Source organism: Lissotriton vulgaris, chromosome 7, assembly GCF_964263255.1.
Source record: "Lissotriton vulgaris chromosome 7, aLisVul1.2, whole genome shotgun sequence".
Taxonomy (NCBI): domain Eukaryota; kingdom Metazoa; phylum Chordata; class Amphibia; order Caudata; family Salamandridae; genus Lissotriton; species Lissotriton vulgaris.
The window spans coordinates 683,799,973-683,823,525 of NC_141695.1; the positions used below are offsets into that span (position 1 = coordinate 683,799,973).

At 42.2% G+C, this 23,553-nt stretch overlaps 1 protein-coding gene across 1 annotated transcript in view; it reads left to right on the plus strand.

Annotated features, from left to right (window-relative positions):
• Positions 1 to 23,553, plus strand: part of ADAP2 (ArfGAP with dual PH domains 2) — a 263,061-nt gene that overhangs the window by 158,626 nt on the left and 80,882 nt on the right. Inside the window, exons 5-7 of the mRNA XM_086930890.1 lie at positions 11,346 to 11,458; positions 18,265 to 18,411; positions 21,141 to 21,224. Coding sequence (XP_086787016.1) covers positions 11,346 to 11,458; positions 18,265 to 18,411; positions 21,141 to 21,224 — 344 coding nt within the window. The remainder of the gene's footprint in view (positions 1 to 11,345; positions 11,459 to 18,264; positions 18,412 to 21,140; positions 21,225 to 23,553) is intronic.

A 23,553-nucleotide genomic window follows, 5' to 3' on the forward strand; every position in this document is an offset into this window, starting at 1 on the left:
CGGCTCTAAGATCCAATCAGAATCACAAAATCTTCCGGAGAGAACTTAAAACACTACTATTCAAGGCAACAGCATAACAACCTCTCCCTTTCGCATCTCCCCATACCCTCTGCCAGCGCTATGAGACCTAATGGTGAAATGTGCGCTCTATAAAAACAAATACATACATACATACATACATACTTGCGAAGAATTCTCCACCTTTTTCAATCTTAAGACTGAGAACATAAAGAAAGATCTCCTCAATGATCTAATCTCTCACTCTTGTCCTCACTCAAATACATCCCCTCTACCCCTAAATGCAACACTACATACACCCTCAAAGTATGTTTTAAAAAACGATGCAGCTTGGTCATCCTTCAACACCTACTCGGAAGATGCTATTGGCAAGTTCCTCAATACCTTGAAGCCTTCCAATCACCTCATTGACCCTCTACCAGCAAATGCGGTTAAAGATCTCTCTCCATTGTTGCTCCCCCTCTGAACCAAAATCATTACTAGCTCTCTCTTACAAGGTTGCATCCCTGACTCCCTTAAGGTAGAGCAGGTATCCCCCATCCTTAAGAAACCCACAGCTGACCCTACGGACCTAAACAACTACCGTCCTATCTCCAATATTCCCACGCTGGCTAAACTTCTGGAAAAATGTATTCAACACCAATTAACAAAACACATGGCTCGCTTCAACCTTCTCAACATAAACCAATCCGGTTTCCAAGCAGATCACAGCACGGAATCAGCCATGACACACATCATTGATGATACCCTACAAATACTGGATCAAAACGGCTCATGCCTTCTTATCCTTCTAGACCTCTCTTCAGACTTCGATACAGTTAAACACAAGAACTTGATAGATGTGTTAAAACATAGAATGGGCCTGTCTGGATCAGTGCTTAACTGGTTTACATCCTTTCTAAAATTCAAGATCAATAACACCCTCTCTAAACCCGTTCCAGTCACGATAGGAGTACAACAAGGATCCTCCCTATCACCTACACTTTTTAACTTATTCATGGAACCACTCACAGATCTGCTGCAAGCGTCCAACATTCAATTCCACATTTACGCTGATGATACCCAACTTTACCTTAAGATCAACACTCTTGAGGACATCAACATGCTTAACTCTACCCTTAAGTCCACCCAAAAGTGGCTGGCGGAGAATCACCTCAAATTGAATGCCTCTAAAACAGAATTCCTCCTAATAGCCCCACCTGACAAAGTCGCCATAATGCATGATTGGATCAAACACCTTACCGCATTTAACGTCCAACCAACTATTGTAGTCGCGGCGAAATCATTGGGTATAACACTTGACTGCAGCCTCAATATGCAGAAGCACATTAGTAATGCAACAAATGGAGCTAACTTTCAGATCAATGCACTAAGGAAATTGAAACCCTTCTTACCGGTTAATGACCTCAAGATGGCGGTTCAAGCTTTAGTTCTATCTCGGCTGGACTACGGAAGTGTCTCGCTTTGCAGTCTCCCCACAGCTACTACAGCTCCCCTAAGAGCATCTACTAATGCGGCAGCGAGGCTCATCACTTGCTCAAAAAGAAGGGCCCACATCTCCCCGGACTTCAAATCTCTAAACTGGTTACCCTTTGAAGCCAGAATTCACCTGAAAATAGCATGCATGACTCATAAAGCCATACACTACAAGGCACCCAGCAATCTCACACAGAAACTTACAATATCCGGCGGGATAAGATCCACAAGAAGTGTGGAAAATCTTTTATTGAAATCACAAAGATTCAACCAGAAAAAAACATACAAACGCTCCTTCTCTGGGATGGCTCCCAGGATTTGGAATGCCCTTCCTCCGGAAACAAGGTTGAACCCCTCCACTGCAACTTTCAAGCGGGAAGTTAAAGGCATTCCTATGGCAAAACTCTCTTAAACACAGACCTTTGACACTGCATGAACACTTGTACATGGTATCATTCTAGGCTATCTAATCAACCTGGTTTTCATTACCCTGTCGTTAAGTGCGCTCATAACAGGCACCTTATTGTTCTGCTTTTATTTTTCGTTCTCAATGATGTAAGTGTTATTTGACCTCCTTACCTGTCAAGGCACTACCCGCACACTGCAGATCATCTCCTATTGTCTTGTGTTATGTTTTCGTTATGTTCTTATGTACACCTCTTCGACCTTTCCTTGAGGGATGTTATTTTTTTATCCCCATGTACTGTAAAGCGCTCTGATACCCGTAGGACAACAGGTTGTTGCTCTTGAATTTCTGCGACCTGTTGTGTAGAAAGGAAGTGAACCACTTGAGAACAGTTCCAGATAAACCCATTCTTGTGTTTAGTAGTTCAAGTAAATTCTCATGTTTAACGGTGTTGAATGCTGAAGAGAGATCAAGAAGGATGAGGAGGCAGGTGTTGTTTTGGTCTAGTATTTGAAGTGCGTCGTCAATTATGTGAGTCATAGCAGATTCTGTACTGTGTCCTGCTCGGAAGCCTGATTGATGAGGGTTGAGGAGATCAAACTGTTCAATGTGTTTAGTCAATTGTAATTGTGCGCATTTTTCCAGTAGTTTGGCGAGAGTGGGGATATTAGTAATGGGACGGTAATTGTTCAGACAGAGGGGTCGGCTGTAGGTTTCTTTAGTATAGGTGTGACTTGACCAACTTTGAGGGAGTCAGGTATGGTTCCTTGTTGAAGTGAGCTGTTGATAATTTTAGTCCAGAGTGGGAGAAGGAAAGGGGTAAAGTCTTTTACAGCGTTGGCAGGGAGGGGGTCTGTGAGGTGATTGGATGGTTTCAGAGTGCTGAGCAGTTTGCCAATTTCTTCTTCAGAGTAGGTGCCAAAGGTTGACCATGTAGCATTGTTTTTTGGTTCAGTGGGTGCTGTGCAGTGGGGTTTGGAGTAGAGGCTTGCGTCAATGAGGAGATCGCTCTTAATGTTGTCAGTTTTTTGGATAAAGAAAGCGGAGAAGTCTTCACAGGAGGGAGCTTCGCGCACTGTGCTGAGTAGTTGGGGATGTTCCTTGGATTGTGTTCTGATTAGCTCAAACAATTTTCTCGGACGGTTTTTTGCTTGGTCGAGCTGGAGGCTAAAGAAGTCTAGTTTTGAGCGTTTTATTTTCCTGAAGTAGGCGTTTCTCTTTTTCTTCAGCGTTTTTAGGTGCATTGCAGAGGGAGCTGATCTCCAGGTGCGTTCTGCCATTCGCATGTCTCGTCTCTCCTCATTAAGACTTCCGTTGTACCATGGATTGGACAATTTAGTAGAGACTCTTTTTAGCTGCATAGGTGCAGTCTCATTGATTATTGAGGTCAATTTCAATTTCAAAAGCTTTTATTCGATTTGTAAACAAATCATACAAGCGAAACATAAAATCAATTCATTACATTAAAAAAGTTATTATAAAATACAAAGTTTGTACAAGGGAATCCGGAATATTTCATATGGGAAAAAGACACATACTGACAAGCGTTTAAACATTGGATCATAATTGAAAATATAAAGATAACCAAAAGGTACGAAAGTTAAAATCGTACAGACAGGAATAAATATATTATCGCAAAATGCTTATCCTGGCAGCTGTACGTTAAATAGCAAACCCCTGCATAGATTATGGGAAATTGTAATTTTTTTTTTTTTTTTTTTAGTTATAAAATTAGAGTACAGACAGGACGGTATAGAAATATAGCAGCACTAAGCGTTTCCTGGCAGCTGTACCATGGTAGATATAAAAAGACAAAAAAGAAAAGCATGTACAGACAGGATTGAGGATAGGTTATCACACAAAGTGCTCATCCTGGCAGCTGTTCATTTTAGGTAAGTACAGACAGGAATGTAGAAATCATAGCAATACAATACTTTTCCTGGCAGCTGTACATTTCAAAATAAAAGTGGCAACGAAAAAACAAATGTCCACATTTTCTAGGGCTGATAGTAACGCAAGGGCGTTCTTAAAAGACCGTATATTATATTTAATAAGTATAGGTTTTAAATACCTTAGTCTTAGAAAGTGATAAAATTTGCAAAAAAGTAAGAAATGGCAGCAACTCTGACGTGAAACGTTATCACAAGGGCAGGGGGTTTCTGATTTCAGTTTCTGTACTGGGAACGCAACTAGATGGTGTACAATACCCAACCTGACACGGGTTAAAACATATTGATGTGATGGACTGCAGACATATAAGAGATAGGCTTGGAACCCCGATGGTAAGTTAAGTTCTCTATAGAACTTCACAGTAGCTAGCTTACCATATACCTCATCACGCCCTTTCTTTTTATACATTAGAAAAGTTTGTTTGATCTCTTTTTTAGGAATTTCTACCACCAGTTCGGGGTCGAGAAGAACATCGATATCAAACAAAGTTTTGTACCAAAAACGGATATATTTCAGCCAAAGAATACGTGAGGAAAAGTCCAGGCCTATACAATCAAGAATAATTTCTTGAGTGAATCGAGTTTCTGGCTTAGCCCAAATAGAACGCCACAATAGGAGTGGACGAACGGCTGCTAAGTCCGAGATAAACTCGACCCCAACCTCGTCATGAATTAGTTGAATGGAAGCGGAGTGGGGGACACATAGCACTCTTCTTAAAAACTTGTTTTCCTCTTTTTGGAGAGAGGTGCCATCTATGTGGCCCCACACCCCCGCCCCATACAATGCCGAGGGAACACAGCGAATATTATAAATATTAATCATGTCTCGAATGCTTCTCGATCCGAGCTTGGAAGCAAATCGAAAAACGCTGCTAGTGGAGCGAGTCATTTTCAACCTGGCATTGTCAAGCTCTGATTTCCATGACCCATCGTTAGCATAGGTAATACCTAGGTAACAGAATGTTTTAACTTGTAACATTTTATCGCTATCTAGATAAAAGTTGGACTTCAATTTGTTGGCTGACTCACCGCACAACATAACATAGGTCTTGGATTTATTTACACAGAGTCTCCTGTTTTGTATAAACAACATAAAACTATCGATAAGACGCTGTAAACCTATCTGAGTGCGGGATTATTGAGGTCATAACGTTGAGGTAGTGGTCAGTCAGGGATTGGACGTCCTTAGCGCCGGTCGGTGGGAGTAGGAGATTGCAGCTGTTAGGAGGCAGAGAGCTTGGGTTGAGTTTTTTCATGTCTCTTTTCCAGACTTTGGGCTTGGAGGATTGAACCGGGTTAGATTTCACTTTTTCATTGATGAAGAATGTGACAATATGATGATCTGACCAGTCACAGGGTTGGATGGACACGAGTTGGATAGCGTCCTCTTTGGAGATGATAAGGTCGAGTAAAGAGCCTTTCTCGTGGGTCGGGTTGTTGCATATTTGGGTGAGGTCAAGGGCATTGAGGAAACTTTTAAGACTATTTACCACTGCGTCATTGCGATCATTCCAGTGGAGGTTGAAGTCGCCAAGGTATATTTGGGTGAGCTGCCGTCCGGCATTGGTTGAAATCAAATCCATGATTTGTTGGGAAAAGGTGAGGTTGTCTCTGGGTGGGTGGTAGTTGTTGTGAAGAGAGCATATCGGTTTGCCCTCACTAATAATGTCGAGGCAGATGTATTCACAGGATGATAGGGAGGTGGACTTGCCTTTCATAACGGAGAGGTTGTTCCTGTAGATGCATGCGATTCCACCACCTATTTTGCCTGACCTGTCCAGTCTAATGATGTGGTAGTTGGGTGGAACCAGAATGTCCATTATAGGTGACGAGGATTCAGTTAGCCAGGTTTCAGTCAGAATGATTAGGTCAAGGTTCAACATTAGGAGGAGATCAGCGATGGCGGCGGAGTGTTTCGAGGCCGATCTGCAGTTGAGGAGAGTGCATTTGAGACGGGGTGTATTGAGGGCGGTAGAAGGTTCTAGAGAGAGAGGGACTTTTCTAAGGTTATTGGGGACGGAGGTTCTGCTATTTAGTGTGTGGGGTCTAAGGGGATTTGGGTGTATCGTGGGAATGGTGAGGTGTGTGGTGGCTGTGTGATTTTGGGGGCCTGGGTCGTATAAGCGGAGGAGAATGAGTGTGTCGAGGTCCGAGAGAGGGTTGCAGGGGCGACGAGGGCGGTTGTTGCGATTGCTAACGGGGATTGGAGTCCAGTGTGGGGAGTGTTGGGTGAGCGAGTCATCCGAAAGGGTGGGGGACATGTTGGGAGGGGAGGTGGAGGTGGGTGAGGGGTTGCAAGGGCGACGAGGGTGGTAGTTGCGATTGCTAACGGGGATTGAAGTCCAGTGTGGGGAGTGTTGAGTGAGAGAGTCAACCGGAAGGGAAGGGGACATGTTGGGAGGGGTGGTGGAGGTGGGTGAGGGGTGTATGGTGTGTGTGGAGAGTAGTTCTTTGAGGATGTGTATGTCTCCTTTGATCTGGATGAGGGTGGCCATAATCTTGTCAAACGTGGGGTAGGTGTTGGGGGTGGGGATGGAAGTTAAAGGTGAATGATTGACCAGGGAATTGGCGTGCAGGTGGGGGCGTGGGCTGATGTTGGTGCAGGGGTCCGTTGTTGTAGTGTGCGAGATGGTGTAAGGGAGGAGAGATGGTTTGGGTGGGAGGGGTGTGGATGAGGTAGGGAGGAGGTTGGTGGTATGAGTGATGGCATTGGTGGTAGGCGAAGAGATCAAGGTGGAGGATGGGTGTATGTTAGTGGAGATGAGGGTGCGGGAAGGGTAGTGGGGGCTGAGAGTGGGAGGGGAAATGGGATTGGAGATGGTCCTGTTGTGGGGAGGGGGAGTTAAATTAAGAGAGGAGGTGTGTTCAGCGTAGTTAGTTAGGGGGAAGTGAGGACTGAGAATGGGGGGGGATAAAGAGTGGGATTTGTCGTTGTGCGTGTCGTCCTGGTGCAGAACTGGGTTAGATGTGTTGTCGGTGAGAGCTGTGATGTCAGGGGTGAGCGGAGTGTTAATGGTATGTGTGGAGGTCCGAGGGCCGGTCGGGGGGTGGGGGTGCGAGTGGTGTATGAGTGGGAAAGATCAGTGTCTGTGTTAGAAGCATGAGTGATCCCTGCCTGATGCTGAACTGGGATAGAAGGGTTCTGGGTGGGAGCTGAGAGGTCAGGGGTGGTAGGTGTGTCTCTGAATGACGAGTGTATAGTAGCTACCTGGTGCTGAGCTAGGTTGTGGGTGGTTGGGGCTGTGAAGTCAGGGGTGGTAGGACTGGGGGCAATATGAGTGTCGATCCGCTGATTGGAGAGGTGCTCTATGAAAGTGGGGAACAGGTTGTCTAATAGTTCCAGGTTCCTGTCTGTGGATTGAGATAGGACCATCCCATTATTGTAAATAGTGATGGTGGCTCTACCTGGGAAGAGTTGGGATGGTGTGATGGAGAGTGTTAGGCCATGAGCGGATTTCCTGGTGGTGGAGACGGTAAATAAGGTGTGGAACGCTTTTCTCCATTGAGTGTGGTGTGGAAGATGATATCGGTGTTCAGGGATCCATTGACCGGTGAGAAGTAGGTGTCGGCAAAGGGGGTTTCAGGGTGGGACCTAAGGAAGTTGTGTTTAAAGCGTTCAGCAGCTTTTTTGGTGAGTGTGGATGGATAGTTTATTTTATATGTGTGTTTGCCGATGAGATCCATGTTGGGGTGGCGGTTTAGGTGGGTATGGGAGGATGAGCTAAGGTGGTACACGTGTGCAAAGAACAGATGCAAACAGTAAATTACATGGAAACAAAAGTGACACTAGTGAGCAGCCAACATAATCAAAAATATAGGAGGTAGCAATTGGTGCAGCTTACAAAAAGAACAAAAAAAATACTAAAATATGAGGTAGCAATCGATGCGATACATAAATAGAAAGTGAAATGGGTGCAGTTTATAAAATGTACAGTATACAAGTAGGAGTATATTACTAATGATACACTGGAACAAAATACAGGTGCAAACACAGAGCTATATGAGTCAAAAATGAGATTAGAGAGCAGCCCGATATATATGAGGTAACAATCGATGCATAAAATACAAGTATAAATGTAATACTGCAATAAAAGGCAGACATTCGCTAATTGAGAATAGACTAGGGTGTGATCATATAATGAAAAATATAAATGTAATACTGCAATAAAAGGCAGACATTCGCTAATTGAGAATAGACTAACGAGGCTAGTTCTTAGGGTGTGATCATATATATATATATGAGGTAACAATCGATGCATAAAATACAAGTATAAATGTAATACTGCAATAAAAGGCAGACATTCGCTAATTGAGAATAGACTAGGGTGTGATCATATAATGAAAAATATAAATGTAATACTGCAATAAAAGGCAGACATTCGCTAATTGGGAATAGACTAACGAGGCTAGTTCTCAAAAGCTCCCTGCTTTCATCATGCCCATGGAGGCATATAAATTTAAACGAATGCCGTTCGGTCGGTTATAAAGATGATGTGCTGATATTTGGGAACTGTCAGGCACAACATAATGAAAGACTTGTACAAGTTCTGGATAGATTCAAAGAGCATGGCCTTACAGTAAGGAAAGACAAATGTAAATTTCAATGTCCTGAAGTAAACTATTTTTGGATTAAATTCACTTTTGAAGGGGTACAACCCAAAGCAGATCTGGTTAACACCATAATGAAATTAGTGGCACCCAAAACCAAACACAAGCTGATACCCTTTTCAGCAATGATAGAATTCTATAGTAAATTCATCAGCAACTTTGCCAGTCAAGCATGGCATATGCTCTCATTTTTTAAAAATAGGATAACCTTTGAGTGGAATGGGCATTGCAAGAGAGAATTCAAAGATGTTAAGAATCCTCTGACCACTGCACCAGACTTGAAAGTGTTTATTCCAAGAAATAAATTATCACCACAACAGATGTCAGTTCAAAATGGTTAGGGGCTGTGCTTGTACAAGAAAGTGTCAGAGGTGAGGAAACCATTTCATTTCCCTCAAGAGTACTTGGGCAATCTGAGGTCAACTATTCTGTAATTGAAAAAGAAGCATTAGCAGTGTAATGGGCGCAAAACACATTCAATAACTTTGTTTGGGAGATGGTGTTCAAGTTAAGAACAGACCCCAAGCCACTTGAGGAGGTATTTACAATAAAAGAGCTGGAGGTAATTTCCAGTAGAATTGAAAGATGGGTCATTAATCTACAAGAGTACACATTTGACCTAGAATATATCCCTGATACATGTAATTTTACAACTGACTGCTTGCCCAGATTGGTTTATTGCACAGAAAAGGAAGAGAAGAGAAAGTCTTTGATAACCAAAGTGAGGTATAGAATTGCGCAAAGAAAACATGTGTGATCACCAAAGGGGTGGTTGAGGTGGAAAATGGAAAAAGGAGTTTGAAACAGAACCAATTTTAAGTAAAGTATGTGATTTTCTAATCCATGGGTGGGATAGCGCAGAAAAGAATGAAGACCGTCTGAGGCCATATTGGATGGTCAGAGAAGAATTAGAAGGATGCCCTTTCAGAGACATAACATTTATACCTTCTGAAAGCCTTAGGAAAAACTGATTGGCACAGCACATAAAGGCCATCTGGAGATCACCAAAACCAAACAAAGGTTGAGGTTAGACTTTTGGTGGCCAGGGATGGATGTAGTGGTTGAGCGAGAGATAAGGAATTACATAGCCTGTTCCACCGGCGATAAGTTAGCAAAATTGCCCACACTACCCTTGCAGGTCCCTGAATGGATATAGCAATGGATGTCATTGGGCCATTCTAGTTTTAGTCAACTCATATTCAAGATGGCTGGAAATCAGACTTGTCTCTGACATCAGCTCGACCTCAGTTATAAACTTCCTGCTAGGGTTTTTTTAAATGAGGACTACCCAACACCCTTTTAACTGACTATGGTGTTCAGTTTTGCTCCCAAGAAATGAAGTACTTTAGGCAATGTTATGGAATAACACACTAACTTAGTGCCCTGTATCACTCAGAAATTAATGGGGCAATAGAAATATCTAACAAAACTCTAAGAAGGCATTCAGCTGGCAAGATCAAAAGGGTTGAGCTGGAAAGATGAGGTTTGGAGGCAAATAGAGGCTTACTGCTTAACTCCTCATCAGTCAACAAGTATGACTCGCTGTGTGTTGTTAAAGAATAAGGAAGTCCAATTCTAGACTGGTACCTGGGTGGATGAAGTGGCACAAAGCTTGGGTGAGGGTTGATGTAGGCCAACAGTGGAGGAGAAAGGAGTTGAGTTGCAGGCAGGCGGCAAAGAGAAGTTTGACAAATTGCATATGACCAAAGTTATCGGTTTTAAAGTGGTTGATTGGGTCAGAGTGAAAGCTCCACTGACAACTCACAATGGTCAAAATGTACTGAACCCATGAAAATCATAAAGCTCTTTCGCAATGCGGTCAAGACACAGGATGATAGAATAAGGAATCTGGGGAGGGTGGTGAAATATTACCGTCCTGGACATAAAGGGGAGACACGAGAAAAAAGCAAGGCCAGGAAGTTGATACATGTATGACAGTCCTGTGTTACATAAAGGGGAAAACACTGTGGTTTGGGTCAGATCAAGTGGACGAGTGACACCCCCCCAAGTTTCTTAATAGATTACTTTGTCAAGTAATACATTGAGAGTTATTGCATTGTTAACTTCCACTCATCTTTGGAAGTTTAATGTGGTACTCATATAATTTTAACTCTGTGAAGCCATTAATGAAAATCCTTACGTAACATATTTGTTTAATTTGCGTATCTGTCTTCAAATTCCTAATTCACTGTTGTGTGTTTCTGTGCTTTCTGGGGTGACAATTAAAGAAAAATATTTTTTGTGAAATAATTGAGATCTTTGGTATCTGTCTATCTCCTATGTCACTGTAGAAGACACCAGAATTTTATAGAAGAGCCTAGAACAGTGAAACCTTACAGTCACAAAGTTCTAGAATGTAGAGTGTGCAGGAGCCTGCACACACCTGACCTGGCAGTTGATATGGTGTGGCTTACCTATATGGAATAACCCTGATGCTTCTCTTCACTGTCTGGTCTGCCTATTGTGTAATCCTTTTATTTTCCATTGGACACCACCCTTCAGTAGTTCAGCCTTGTAGTTCAACGAAAAGTCTCTGAAGGTGATTACATCTGATTAGTCAATCATCCCATTGTTGGTACAAACCAAGACAGTCACCTAGACAATTCAATGGGGAGTTTATTGCAAGTGTAGGGTCTATTATATGCTTCCTCTAATGTTTTTTCAGACAGGGTATAGAAAGAATAGCACGAGGGACAAAGTTCAAATCTTAGGAACATTGAGACTGTGTAGCATGATATTTCCTTCTTTATATAATAAAACAGCAGGCCCTCATGATGGTGTATCTAACGTCTAGTTTTGCAAAGTGCATTTGAAGTCAGAAAAGTGACGCAGATTAAGCACATGCAGTTCATGTTTTATACTAAAACTCAAGCTCTGAACTCTTGTAGGTTTAAAAGAAGGTTTTCTGTGGAAACGGGGAAAAGATAAAAAACAGTTCCAACCGAGGAAATTTGTTCTGTCAGAGGAAGAAGGAGTCCTTAAATATTACATGACATCAGATGTAAGTATTTCAGAACATGTATGCCTGTATCCTACAATAACATCTTTGATTGAACCACAATGTTGTCATATACTGTAAAAATAAAGGTAAACTTTTAAGTCAATACAAGCCCAGTAGTATTAAATCCAGAGGATAGATTTATTCACAATAGCACAGTACCCTTTATAGCAATCAATAAAACAAGTACTGTTTTCTTCCTCCCCAACCCCTCACTCTCTATTCTAGAACCCTTGTACCTCATGCTGCCTGATCTAACTAATGTAGGTGCAAACATCCCCAATCTAAACAGGTCATAAAACCCAACATAGACCTTTGCAAATGTTTATACACATGCCTACGGATATGGATATTTAGACCGAATACATTTTTAGGATGCGTTCTAAAAAAAGAGCACCAGGAAGGTTGACAGATAAGTTTGCGCACCTAATATATATGCATATCAATGTTCCATCCAACTAAAAGAAATCAACACTGCTTGAGGTCTGTAACCCATTTATTTGGAAATAACGGAATAAGCAAAGGATAGGCATATATATTGCTCGGCTTGTCCTGTTCATTGCTAATGTTTCACATCATCGAAGAGGCACATTTCAACTGCTTTTAGCAGGTTACATTCTAGAACTGTGCTTATACATATATGCACCCATAACCAAAACAAGTGATCTTAAGGGGAAAACATTTGTAACCATCCACAAGCTGACAAACAAGCTCATCCCTGTGTTTTGGTACTCTGTCTGGTCACGTCAAGCTAGAATCTATATCTAGGGCTTTGATGGTGGTACTCTTGTGAGTAAGAGGATATCCGCTACAAAAGGTAGGATTTGGTTGTAACGCGAAGTAAGTGTGTGAGAAATCTAGCTGAGTTACTGACTACAATCTTGTTAGAACAGTTAGGTCCTTACAAGTTTTCAGCGTGTTTCCAAGTCTTTAGCATGAGAAAGGGATGAGGCAAGATAGTTTCATAGTGAGCAGCCTCAAACATTAATATCTTTGCATTCAACATGTAGAGGTTATTCTGGGTAATTTGGCAGGCTGTTTAATAGCAAGTCAATAGAGAGCCGTTAGTACAGGAGAGTTACGATCTGTTCACTTCAGTCCAAGAATGAGTGGGTTCACATTGTTTTGAAATCACTCAAGCTTGGTTAGCCCTCATAGATACCATTACAGTGATCCAATGCGAGAAATTAATCCAGGAAGGACACGTTTGATCGGAAACATGTAAAAGGAACATGGTGGAAGGTTACACAGAGAATTAATAGGTTGTAGAAGGCATTCTTGGTCAATGTGCTGACCTGTAGGATAGTGGACTGGCCCGTGACCATTTCTTAATGCAATTTCTCTTTCGTATATTTATACACTGTATGGATCGTTTCAATTGTGAAGCACTTCTTCTCAGAGTGCTCTACACTTAATCATAGAAATACAAAACAATAAGAAAAATAGGAATGATTGACTATATGAGAAAGAGAGGCGTGGAAAGGGCTACATGGAAACAGAGGGCGAGGAATGCTAGGCCTATTAGAGGGAATGAGACAATTCCAATTACATGGCTTGAGAACGCCCTTATGACTGTATTAAATATTTTCCCGATGCATGCCAATAATTAGTTCTTAGAAGCAAAACTGCAGGGTTTTTTTTGTTACTTCTATTGTAAGATGATCAATGTCAAGAAACATTCACATTCACTCAGGTAAAAAATGTAGACTGAAGAAATATTAAATATCAGACAAATTATTTCTTCCCTAATAATTCTTGAGGCTATAATTGCCTTGAGCCTAGGGTCTAAAAGGATTTACAGTGAAGAAATATTTACTAATTTTCAAATTATTGTCACTTATGATCTTATTCTTAGCCACTTGCCATCTTTTCGGAGAAATAACGAGTATCTTCTTACGATAAGTGCTGTTTCTATACTAGGTCAAATTGATAGTTAAAGGCGGACCACTGAAAGTCAGCAAAATCTATCTTCTACATTTCCTCATATTTAAGTAGTAAATATATCACAAAATATAGTTACATCACTGAGTATAGAATGAGCAAAATACTTTATAATATGTGTGATGTTTACTGCTTTGTTTATAGTGACACTGTTTTATACACATAGGGAGAAATCTGCCTATGAGTGCAGCGCTGCTTCCCTTAGGGCTACAAAGTCCCAAGAGGTATGATACTGGGGTGGAAAGTGTGTGCCCCGTTCAAATGCACAGGTCCAAGATCATACATGTATACCGTATGAGTTGTCCAGAATTTTCTTATTTCCCTGGCTCAACTTAGGATCAGAGCCCAGGCCTTTTAAAACCCGACTGGGAAAAATAATTACTCTGCTCCTCAGCAGAGAGAACAAAGGCCTCCCAGCACAAAAGGGGTAATTAACAGTGCTCACCTCAGCTCCTTGGAGGAAGGGGTGTGGAAGAAAATCTTCATTTGTTAATACGCTGTTGCATTTAACCAGGGCTGGGGACCAGCCTAGGTTCATTGAACATTCGAGGAAGCCAAGAGAACTGGAGCCAACACAGGAGGGGGGTCCTCCACGAATTTTAGGTGGGAAATTCCCTGACAGGTAATCAACAAGGAGTGAAGATGAGGCTCCCAGAGATGTGACCAGTGTGTTCTGGACAATGCCATCATGTACTGACCCAGCTTGCTGTGCCATAGGGTTAGGAGAGGGGTGAAGAGGTGATGTGGCACCATAGGCTTGGCCAGGACTGGCTGTCCTATTGAACCTTCCACCCCATTTAAAAACGCTTGCTCAAGGGGAAAAGGTTTTTTTTGCTGTGGTTTTTACTGGAACTGGACGGTACCCTAAAGTACTAAGAGCTTTGCACCTACTTGACCGCCAGGACCTGTGGCTCTCTCCCAGGGCCTGGGAGGCTGGCCCTGTTTCAGCCCTTGAGGATCTGTTTGGGCAAGATCTGGACATCTTCACCAGAGAACAAGAACTGGAGAAAGACTGGTGCAGGGACTAAGTTGAACCTGCTGCCTACAAGTTACGCAGTCTTGGAGGCCAGATGGCTTGCTGCAACTGCCCCTGGTGGCTACAGCTCAACAATAGAAATAAAATGAGCCCATGGTTATCAAAAGCAACCCAATGGGTCTGAGTTATGGTCTTTTGAAGGTTGGTGACCATTGACCTTTTCTGGAAACGGAGTGCATGGAGCTCTACTGCAAGAGCAAAATTACCCCCCTGCCCCCCCCCCCCCCCCCGGTGGGGTCGGCACGATGATCACCTTTCACTTTTACCCAGAGAGAGACTGTGCGTGAAGTCTCCTCTCCAGCCTCACTCCTGCCCCCTGGGCAGCCTAACCTCCCCCCAAAAGGCAAGGAAGGGGGCCTGAGTGGGACCTGGTTCCCCCAACAAATACCAAAAAAGGAGAAAAAACACCAAAAGTAAAGATCACGGGCATCCGAACACAGCAGGAGACTCGCTGTTAAACTATTTGCTGCTCCTGGCTGAAGCCCCCATAATGTCTTGGGAGATGTTAAATTCCATATATTTCTGATTCTTGTGATTCTGATTCTGATGGCCTAAGGATAGCAAGGGTAATGCCAATACATTAAAGAAGTCTTGGTGGGAGCTGCTGGAGCTGCAGCTATTCCCCAGAAGTAATATTATAAAACTGGCCCTATGTTTGGGGGTCGAGGAGTGTCAAAGAAATGATGACCTCCCAAGATTTTCATCCGTATTTTAAGCACTCTGAAGGTTGGAGCTTTAGCTCTACAACTGGGACTGCAGTGCATTCATGAGACTAGTTCTATGACTGCATTTTATGTGGTCTTTGGAGACACAGGTCACATGAGACACGTTATCTTATTATCTTATTTTCAAAGCTTTATTAATTTTATATGCTTACAGTGATTTTAATCAGTGCTAAACTGCTTTCTTGACATACCGGTTTCATTTACACATGGTAATGGACTATAGGGAAAGGTTGCTGATTTGTAACATCTAGTTTGCATTTTAACAGTGGTGTCAAACTTTTGCTAAACCCAATAGGCTTGTTTTATTTCAAGTGAACCACCCTATGTTGTAATGTCGATCTGGTTAGGTCACGTGTCATTGTACAATGTCATCTATGCTACATGTAATCTACCTTACAAAGTTGTAGTATTTAGTATTGGGTATGCGTGTAATAAATGTACTTTTCCTGACTTATGGAGTGGGGTGGAAATAATCCCCACTTATAGACAGGGTGATGCCTGTATTCCATCCAACTACAGGCTAATAAGCGTCATTACAGAAAATCTTTGCCAAACAACTTTTAGATAAACTCTTACAATGGGTAGAGGAAAGGCAAATGTTGACCCCTTCCAAGCAGAGTTTCGTCCCAGAATTGGCACTTCTGACCAGGTCTCATTTTTAAACCAGAGACTATATGTGTACTTTGACGACCTTAGAGCAGCGTTTGAACTAGTCCCTCAAGAGAAATTTTTGAGGGTCCTCGCTGATATGGGCGCCCCTGGAAACTTGATTCAACTTTTAGAGAGATTACAAATTAAAAATGATGTACGGTGGAGAAGAAATGGAGAGCTGACAGATTAAATCCCAATATTGAGAGGAGTACGCCAGGGGTGTATCCTCACCGTAACTTGTACATTAATGATGAGGTGAAAGATCATTTGGACTATAGGAACGATTCCTCCACATTAAGTGGTTGCAAGGTGCCCATCTTACTCTTTGCGGATGATTCGCTCCTCATTTCCAAAACCCCTATGGGGCTCCAGATTTTGATCAATAGATTTGTGGGGGTTTTATAGTTCTAGAGGGCTTGAAATAAATGCTAACAAAACTAAGTATATGGTCCTTCGAACTAGCTGTGCAAAGAATTGTATAGCCAAAGTTGGGAATGAGCTGCTGGACAGAGTTGATAGTTTTAATTACCTGGGGGCTAGGATCTCCTACAAATTTAAATGGGGACCCTAAATCACTCAAAGCATGCTGCTAGTCTAGCATTGGTCAAATGCTATCTTGCGCTTGCATAGGAGAATGCAAACCCGTCCAGTCACTCCTGCCTTAGACATTTACCGCACAAAGGCACAAAGTGCTACAGTCTACAGTGCAGAAGTAAGGGGCTGTATAGATACCCACTAGCTTTATTTATTTATTTATTTATTTATTTATTTATTTTAAAGGTTTATCAGTCCCAGTTGGCACCCCTCTAATCCAACTCTTTTTTTTACTCTGGCATGAGTAGGATCACTGTTTCTATCTCCTTGAAATCTTTAGTTTATTGGGTACGACTCTGGTCTACACCAGAGTTAAACGTCTATAGAAATTCACTTGGTGAATTAATGAGAATGAATAACGCCAAATCAGTTCCCTCTTTAAAAGTTGGTTTCGAATGGTTTAAAAGATTTGGGCTAGAAAGACTCTGGGGCGATTGTGCATCCCTTTCCAAAGCTGAAATCCGTAGTTTAAAATTCGATACTGGGCATTCGTTTACAAGCAGTATGTTGTTAGTACCTCCAATGGGTCTGTAGCTAACTTGTTCTTTGAGAGGAAGTCTGGTCCCTGTTTTGAGCTCTTACTGGACTGTATAGCTCCCCCTATCGCTAAAAGTCTGTTTGTACGCTTCCACTTTGGCTGTCTTCAATGAGATCTTTTACAAACAAATGGAGCAAAAACCCATCTACCAATCGGTGTCCAGCCTGTGGCTCCGTTTCTGAGACGCTTGCACTCACTTTTGAGCAGCCCTTAGGATTATGAAGAGTGATACCTCACCTCCATTTGTGTTTGCCATTAGCCGGTTTCTGGTACATGGTTGGTGTAAACGCCAAAGGTTTTCGTTCATGGATGCCAATGAATAATGGAACTAATTGGAATATCCGATACCCACGCATTGCATTGATCTGATTGAAGAAGTTTTGTAATGGTTGTACTGGGATTATCACCAGGAACTTTCTAGTTCTTCCTTGTATTTTTAATTTGGATACCTTACTGATTTTATGTTTTAATTCACTGTGTGTTGTGCAATAGAGTCTCATACCCAGTCCCTTTATCTGCTGAGAATAATGATATGACACCATTTCACAATTTGTCATTGTGATGTTTTATACATTGATCTAATGATGTGACTCATGCATCTGTGTCGCATACTTTTGCACTACCTGATGGCACTAATGATTTGGTTTTACTATACAATCTTGTGTAAATAAATGTATCACTGTTTTAATGATGTGATTTGATTACACTCTTTTTGTGTAAAACATTTTATACACTGTTTTAATGATGTGATTCATGCATTTGTGTTTTACTTTTGTACTACTTTGATGGTTTTTGACAACCGAATAAAGTATCTTGATGGTGATGATGACATGTACTTTTCCTTTTAAAAAGATAAAGCACTGACTGGAAAATCATTTATTGAGTGTTATTGTTGTGTGCCAGCGAATGGTGATTTCTAGCCCACACCACCTCCTCTGAGTAGACCTTGGACTGCTCTGCTTCGCTACTCTGGGAGAGTTAAGTTCTACAATGGGGTGCTTGGTTCTCAGTAAGGTAAATCTTGCCATATTGCTTGCGCTGGCCTCACATCCTGCAGAACTAAGAACCCAATAACCTACACATCCCTACAAAATGCACAATAACGATGAACATTCTTTAAACAAAATGTAGTCAGAGAGGCCCAGGCAGCCGAACAGGCTCTTACTTTTCTACAAATCAGTCATCATGCTTATTTTTGGATATCTTCCTTCTTGGAATAGCAATCACCTTAACAATTCTTTATCCTTTTAGCTGTCTCTTTTTGAACTCTTTCAAGAAAGGATATCCAATACAATTTTACTAATAAAATTATTAACTCCAACAGTGCAAGAACCCAAAGTCTGTGATCAACCTTAGAGACCTAAATGCCATATTCCAGCCAGAGAAAATTGGTCATCGCAATGGACTTGCATTCATTTTCATGAAAGACAGTCAGACACGGAGCATTTTTGTGTACCATGAGAACGGAGAGGTAAACTAATTCTTTAATATTTTTCTAGGTTGCATATATAAATGTTGTAGTATCCTGCATAATATACTGTAAGGTGTTTTACCATTTTACCAGCCCTGCTCTGCCAGTGCATGTGCTCAGACTCATTAGAATGTTGGAGTCTGATGATGCCTCGGAATGTTGGGACTGAGTGAGGCAGAGTGACAGTTGGGCATGGGCTGAGCAGCTGACAGGCAGCTCCTGGTGGGGCTCTGATCTACCACATATCTACAATATGTAAAATATCTAAATGTATTTTGAATTCTTGATTGCTGAATACCCTGAAGTGCTGATTGTAACAACAGGGAATTCTGGCGGCAAAGCTAGAACTGGACGAACCAAAGGCTTGAGGAATTCTCATTACCAATTTCTACAAATACCTTGTATGCAGTGCTTAATTTATGCCTGTGAATGCAATTGGTGGGCACCCGCACTGTTTTTTTGGAACCAGGTTTTATTTTTCATTAAGCGATACAAAAGGGGATGATGGACGGAGCGTCTGAACAAATCAAACACTCACCCCCAGTCAACTGATCTGGGTTTAATCCATCACCATTCTTTAGTTCACTCAGCCACCCCAGTTCAGACATGGCCATATGCAAATCAGTCTGACCCTGTGCCTCATGGGATGGGAACAGTGCAGCCCGAACTGCCAAGCCATGTCTTCCCTGGACCAGAAACAAGCATCCTGGGACCGGTTTTGGATTCATAATCCTCATCAGCCAGGCTATCTTGAATCCAGTGGCCAAGTGAACAAGGGACTCACGTCTGAGCATACCCTTCCACACTTAGGGCGAACAAAGCGATACAAAAGGGGATGATGGACGGAGCGTTTGAACAAATCAAACACTCACCTCAGTCAACTGTTCTGGTTTTAATCCATCACCATTCTTTAGTTCACTCAGCCACCCCAGTTCAGACATGGCTATATGCAAATCAGTCTGACCATGTGCCTCATGGGAACAGTGCAGCCCGAACTGCCAAGCCATGTCTTCCCTGGACCGGAAACAAGCATCCTGGGACCGGATCCTGGCACCCCCTGTCAACTGATCTGGGTTTAATCCATCACCATTCTTTAGTTCACTCAGCCACCCCAGTTCAGACATGGCTATATGCAAATCAGTCTGACCCTGTGCCTCATGGGAACAGTGCAGCCCGAACTGCCAAGCCATGTCTTCCCTGGACCGGAAACAAGCATCCTGGGACCGGTTTCGGATTCATAATCCTCATCAGCCAGGCTATCTTGAATCCAGTGGCCAAGTGAACAAGGGACTCACGTCTGAGCATACCCTGCCACACTTAGGGCGAACAAAGCGATACAAAAGGGGATGATGGACGGAGCGTTTGAGCAAATCAAACACTCACCCCCAGTCAACTGATCTGGGTTTAATCCATCACCATTCTTTAGTTCACTCAGCCACCCCAGTTCAGACATGGCTATATGCAAATCAGTCTGACCCTGTGCCTCATGGGAACAGTGCAGCCCGAACTGCCAAGCCATGTCTTCCCTGGACCGGAAACAAGCATCCTGGGAACGGTTTCGGATTCATAATCCTCATCAGCCAGGCTATCTTGAATCCAGTGGCCAAGTGAACAAGGGACTCAGGTCTGAGCATACCCTGCCACACTTAGGGCGAACAAAGCGATACAAAAGGGGATGATGGACTGAGCGTTTGAACAAATCAAACACTCACCCCCAGTCAACTGATCTGGATTTAATCCATCACCATTCTTTAGTTCACTCAGCCACCCCAGTTTAGACATGGCTATATGCAAATCAGTCTGACCCTGTGCCTCATGGGAACAGTGCAGCCCGAACTGCCAAGCCATGTCTTCCCTGGACCGGAAACAAGCATCCTGGGACCGGTTTCGGATTCATAATCCTCATCAGCCAGGCTATCTTGAATCCAGTGGCCAAGTGAACAAGAGACTCACGTCTGAGCATACCCTGCCACACTTAGGGCGAACAAAGCGATACAAAAGGGGATGATGGACGGAGCGTCTGAACAAATCAAACACTCACCCCCAGTCAACTGATCTGGGTTTAATCCATCACTATTCTTTAGTTCACTCAGCCACCCTAGTTCAGACATGGCTATATGCAAATCAGCCAGACCCTGTGCCTCATGGGAACAGTGCAGCCCGAACTGCCAAGCCATGTCTTCCCTGGTCCGGAAACAAGCATCCTGGGACCGGTTTCGGATTCATAATCTTCATTAGCCTTTGAACCAGAACAAGAGGAAAGAAAGAAAGTAGGAAGAAGAAAAGGATAGGAAAATAGTGATAAAGAGAGGAAGCAGGGACGAAACAGAACCAGGTGAGGTGGTACAAAGACCAAGCCGCCCTGGTATTCGACAGCCCCAGAATTTTACACTTTGGGAAAGGGCACTTATTTTTTCACAAGTTAGGCGCTGCATACCTTATTCGTTCTCCTCTCATTAAACCATGATCAGCAGAGGCCTCTCTGGCATGAAAAATCGTGCTACTGTGTTGACATTTACATCTCCTGTTCATTCAACAACACCCCGTAAAAAAAATTAAATAGGTATGTTCTATGCAAGCAGACACATTACGCAGCCTACTGCAATAGTACTCAATAAGGAAATACGCAGTTGAGACAGATATTTCAGACCATACCTCTTGCCCTCTATTCTCTTCCTGTTGTTATCTAGTATTATCATGCACTATGGTTTTTGTCTTGTCTTCTGCAGGTCATTGTCGATTGGTTCAACTGCATTAGAGCAGCAAGACTAAGGTACCTTAAGAAAGCGTTCCCCGATACTCCAGAGTCTGAGGTGAGTAAAGATCAAAGCATTAGTAATGTAGGGTGGAATATCACTTCATATATTTCAAACAATACTGGTATACTGTAGAAATTAAATTAACGATTTGAATGTATTGGTAGAGATTACCTTGTCTTGTGTTCCTTTTGTTCTGAAAATGTTAGTTTGTGTTACGACTATCCTCAAGCCGGTCTTATAAGTTGCTTATCTGATTAACTAATTACCAAATAATGCCATTTATTTTCAAGGAAGATGTTGCCCTTCTTTGTCATGATCAAATCTCAACCTCTAAGTTTGAGTTTCCGCACAGTATTGTATTATATTGCATTTCACTGTATATACACATATGTGTGTGTGTGTGTATATATATATAATAACACACGTGTGTGTATATATATATATATATATATATATATATATATATATACATATATATATATATATATATATAATCTATCCCAGTGGCAGTTGCATGTGGGTTTTAGAGCGAGGATCGTGTGTTTCCATAGGTCATGCATTTTTTGTGGTTCTAATTATTTTAGCCCAGTTTGACGAAACTCCGCTAATCTTTCCAAAAATGCTGCCTTCTTGAGTGGTTTGCACATGGAAAGTTTTCAGGGGATCCATGAAGCGGGGGCCGGAAAAAAAGGGGCGGTCCCAAAATGTGTTTTCCCATTTATTTTTCCATAGGCCCTTTAGTCACAGCTACCGCCTAATCCGCTGAATGGACCACATTTGGCAGAAAAAGGGCTGTTTGTGTTTTGGAGTAAATGAGTTTAGTAGTTTTGGAGAAATTAATGTTAAAAAAAATTATATCACACCGCAGAGGATCCACGGAGCCGACAGATCTGATTGGTTACTAACACTTCTACCAGGAAGTGGGTGCAGCCATCTTAGGAATCGGGACTAAGTCCTGAGTTATAAAAAAAATTAAAAAGGGAGTAAGGTAAGGATACCCTTACCTCTTAGGCTTTAGGGGGGGTGCTGTTCAAGTAGGGCCTGATGCGTCGGGGTGCTCTCAATCTCAGCTTGGATGTCTGTGACCTCATGCAGAAAATAGATCTGTAAGGTGATCCTATTGTTGACTTCTGGCTGAGTTCTTTTAGTATTTTAAAAGTTCCTTTATGTTTGTTTGATGCAGCCATGATTCTTGCCTCATAGTATTCAGCCTTTCTGGTCATAATGGCCTTTTTGTATGAGGTAAGCAAGAGTTTGTAGGCAGCCAGATCGGTTTGGCTATCAGATTTTCGCCACCTTCTCTAGGCTTGGCGGAGAGTTTGCTTCCTGCCCCTCAGTTCTTTACTGAACTAAGGCTGTGCGCAGAGTAGGGTTGGCTGTATGCGTCTGGTTGGCCACAGGGCCTGGTCACAGGCTAGGTCCTGCAGCCAGCCCTACTCCGCCCGTGGCCTTTGGCGGGGGTTGGATTTACGTATGGTAATAACATAATACTTTATGTTAAAATAAACCTAGATTTTCACTCAAAAAACAAAAGTTTAAAGTAACATTATAGTTAGGTGAAATGTTCAGTAACAACGCAATGTTTTACACCACAGAAATCCACCAGTTGTAGTTATAATTATCTCAAGTAACTATAACTCGGGCCCTAAGGTAACTATAACTTATGCCCTTGTGGTGCACTGCTAATTATCCCACATATTACATCACTCATGACCTCTTCTATGCCATCATTGCAACATTCACAATGAAATTACTGATGAGAAAACTGTTCATGGCTATAACTGGTGAATGTCTATGGTTTGTAGACATTATGTTGTTACTGAACATTTCACCTAACTATAATGTTACTTTAAACTTCGCTTATTTCAGCTACTCCATATACATTAATTTATCTTGCAGTTCATGCTTATGGCGAGGCTGTGAAGCACTGAGATTTGAATCTTGTTCCTGGATGCCATTTGTATGAAATGGTAGAAAGCGTGCAGGTTGTAGTTATTAATGTAAGGTGAATGTCAGGGGAGGTGCAGGAAACATGGCATTTTATTTTCAAGAAAACACTGTGCTATTAGGCCATTGCTTTCACTTAGCAGTGATGAGTGGTAGCTATGAAACACACATTGTGTGCATACTATGCTAGTCTTCCTGAATTTTGGTATTCTCTCAGGTTAAATGGACTTATTTGTAAGAGTCAATGCATATATGGTTCATTCTGCAATGGAAATTGTCTCAGTCTAATAAAATCGAACTATTTAAAAAACTAGAAGTAAATGTGCTTTTTGTCAGTTTTCTCTAAATTCCATTTTTGGGGTCAGTTGGTAGTTAACATGGCTTATATTGTTATTCTAGAATGCAGGCATTGTAATACTGGTGCTTTTCATAATGG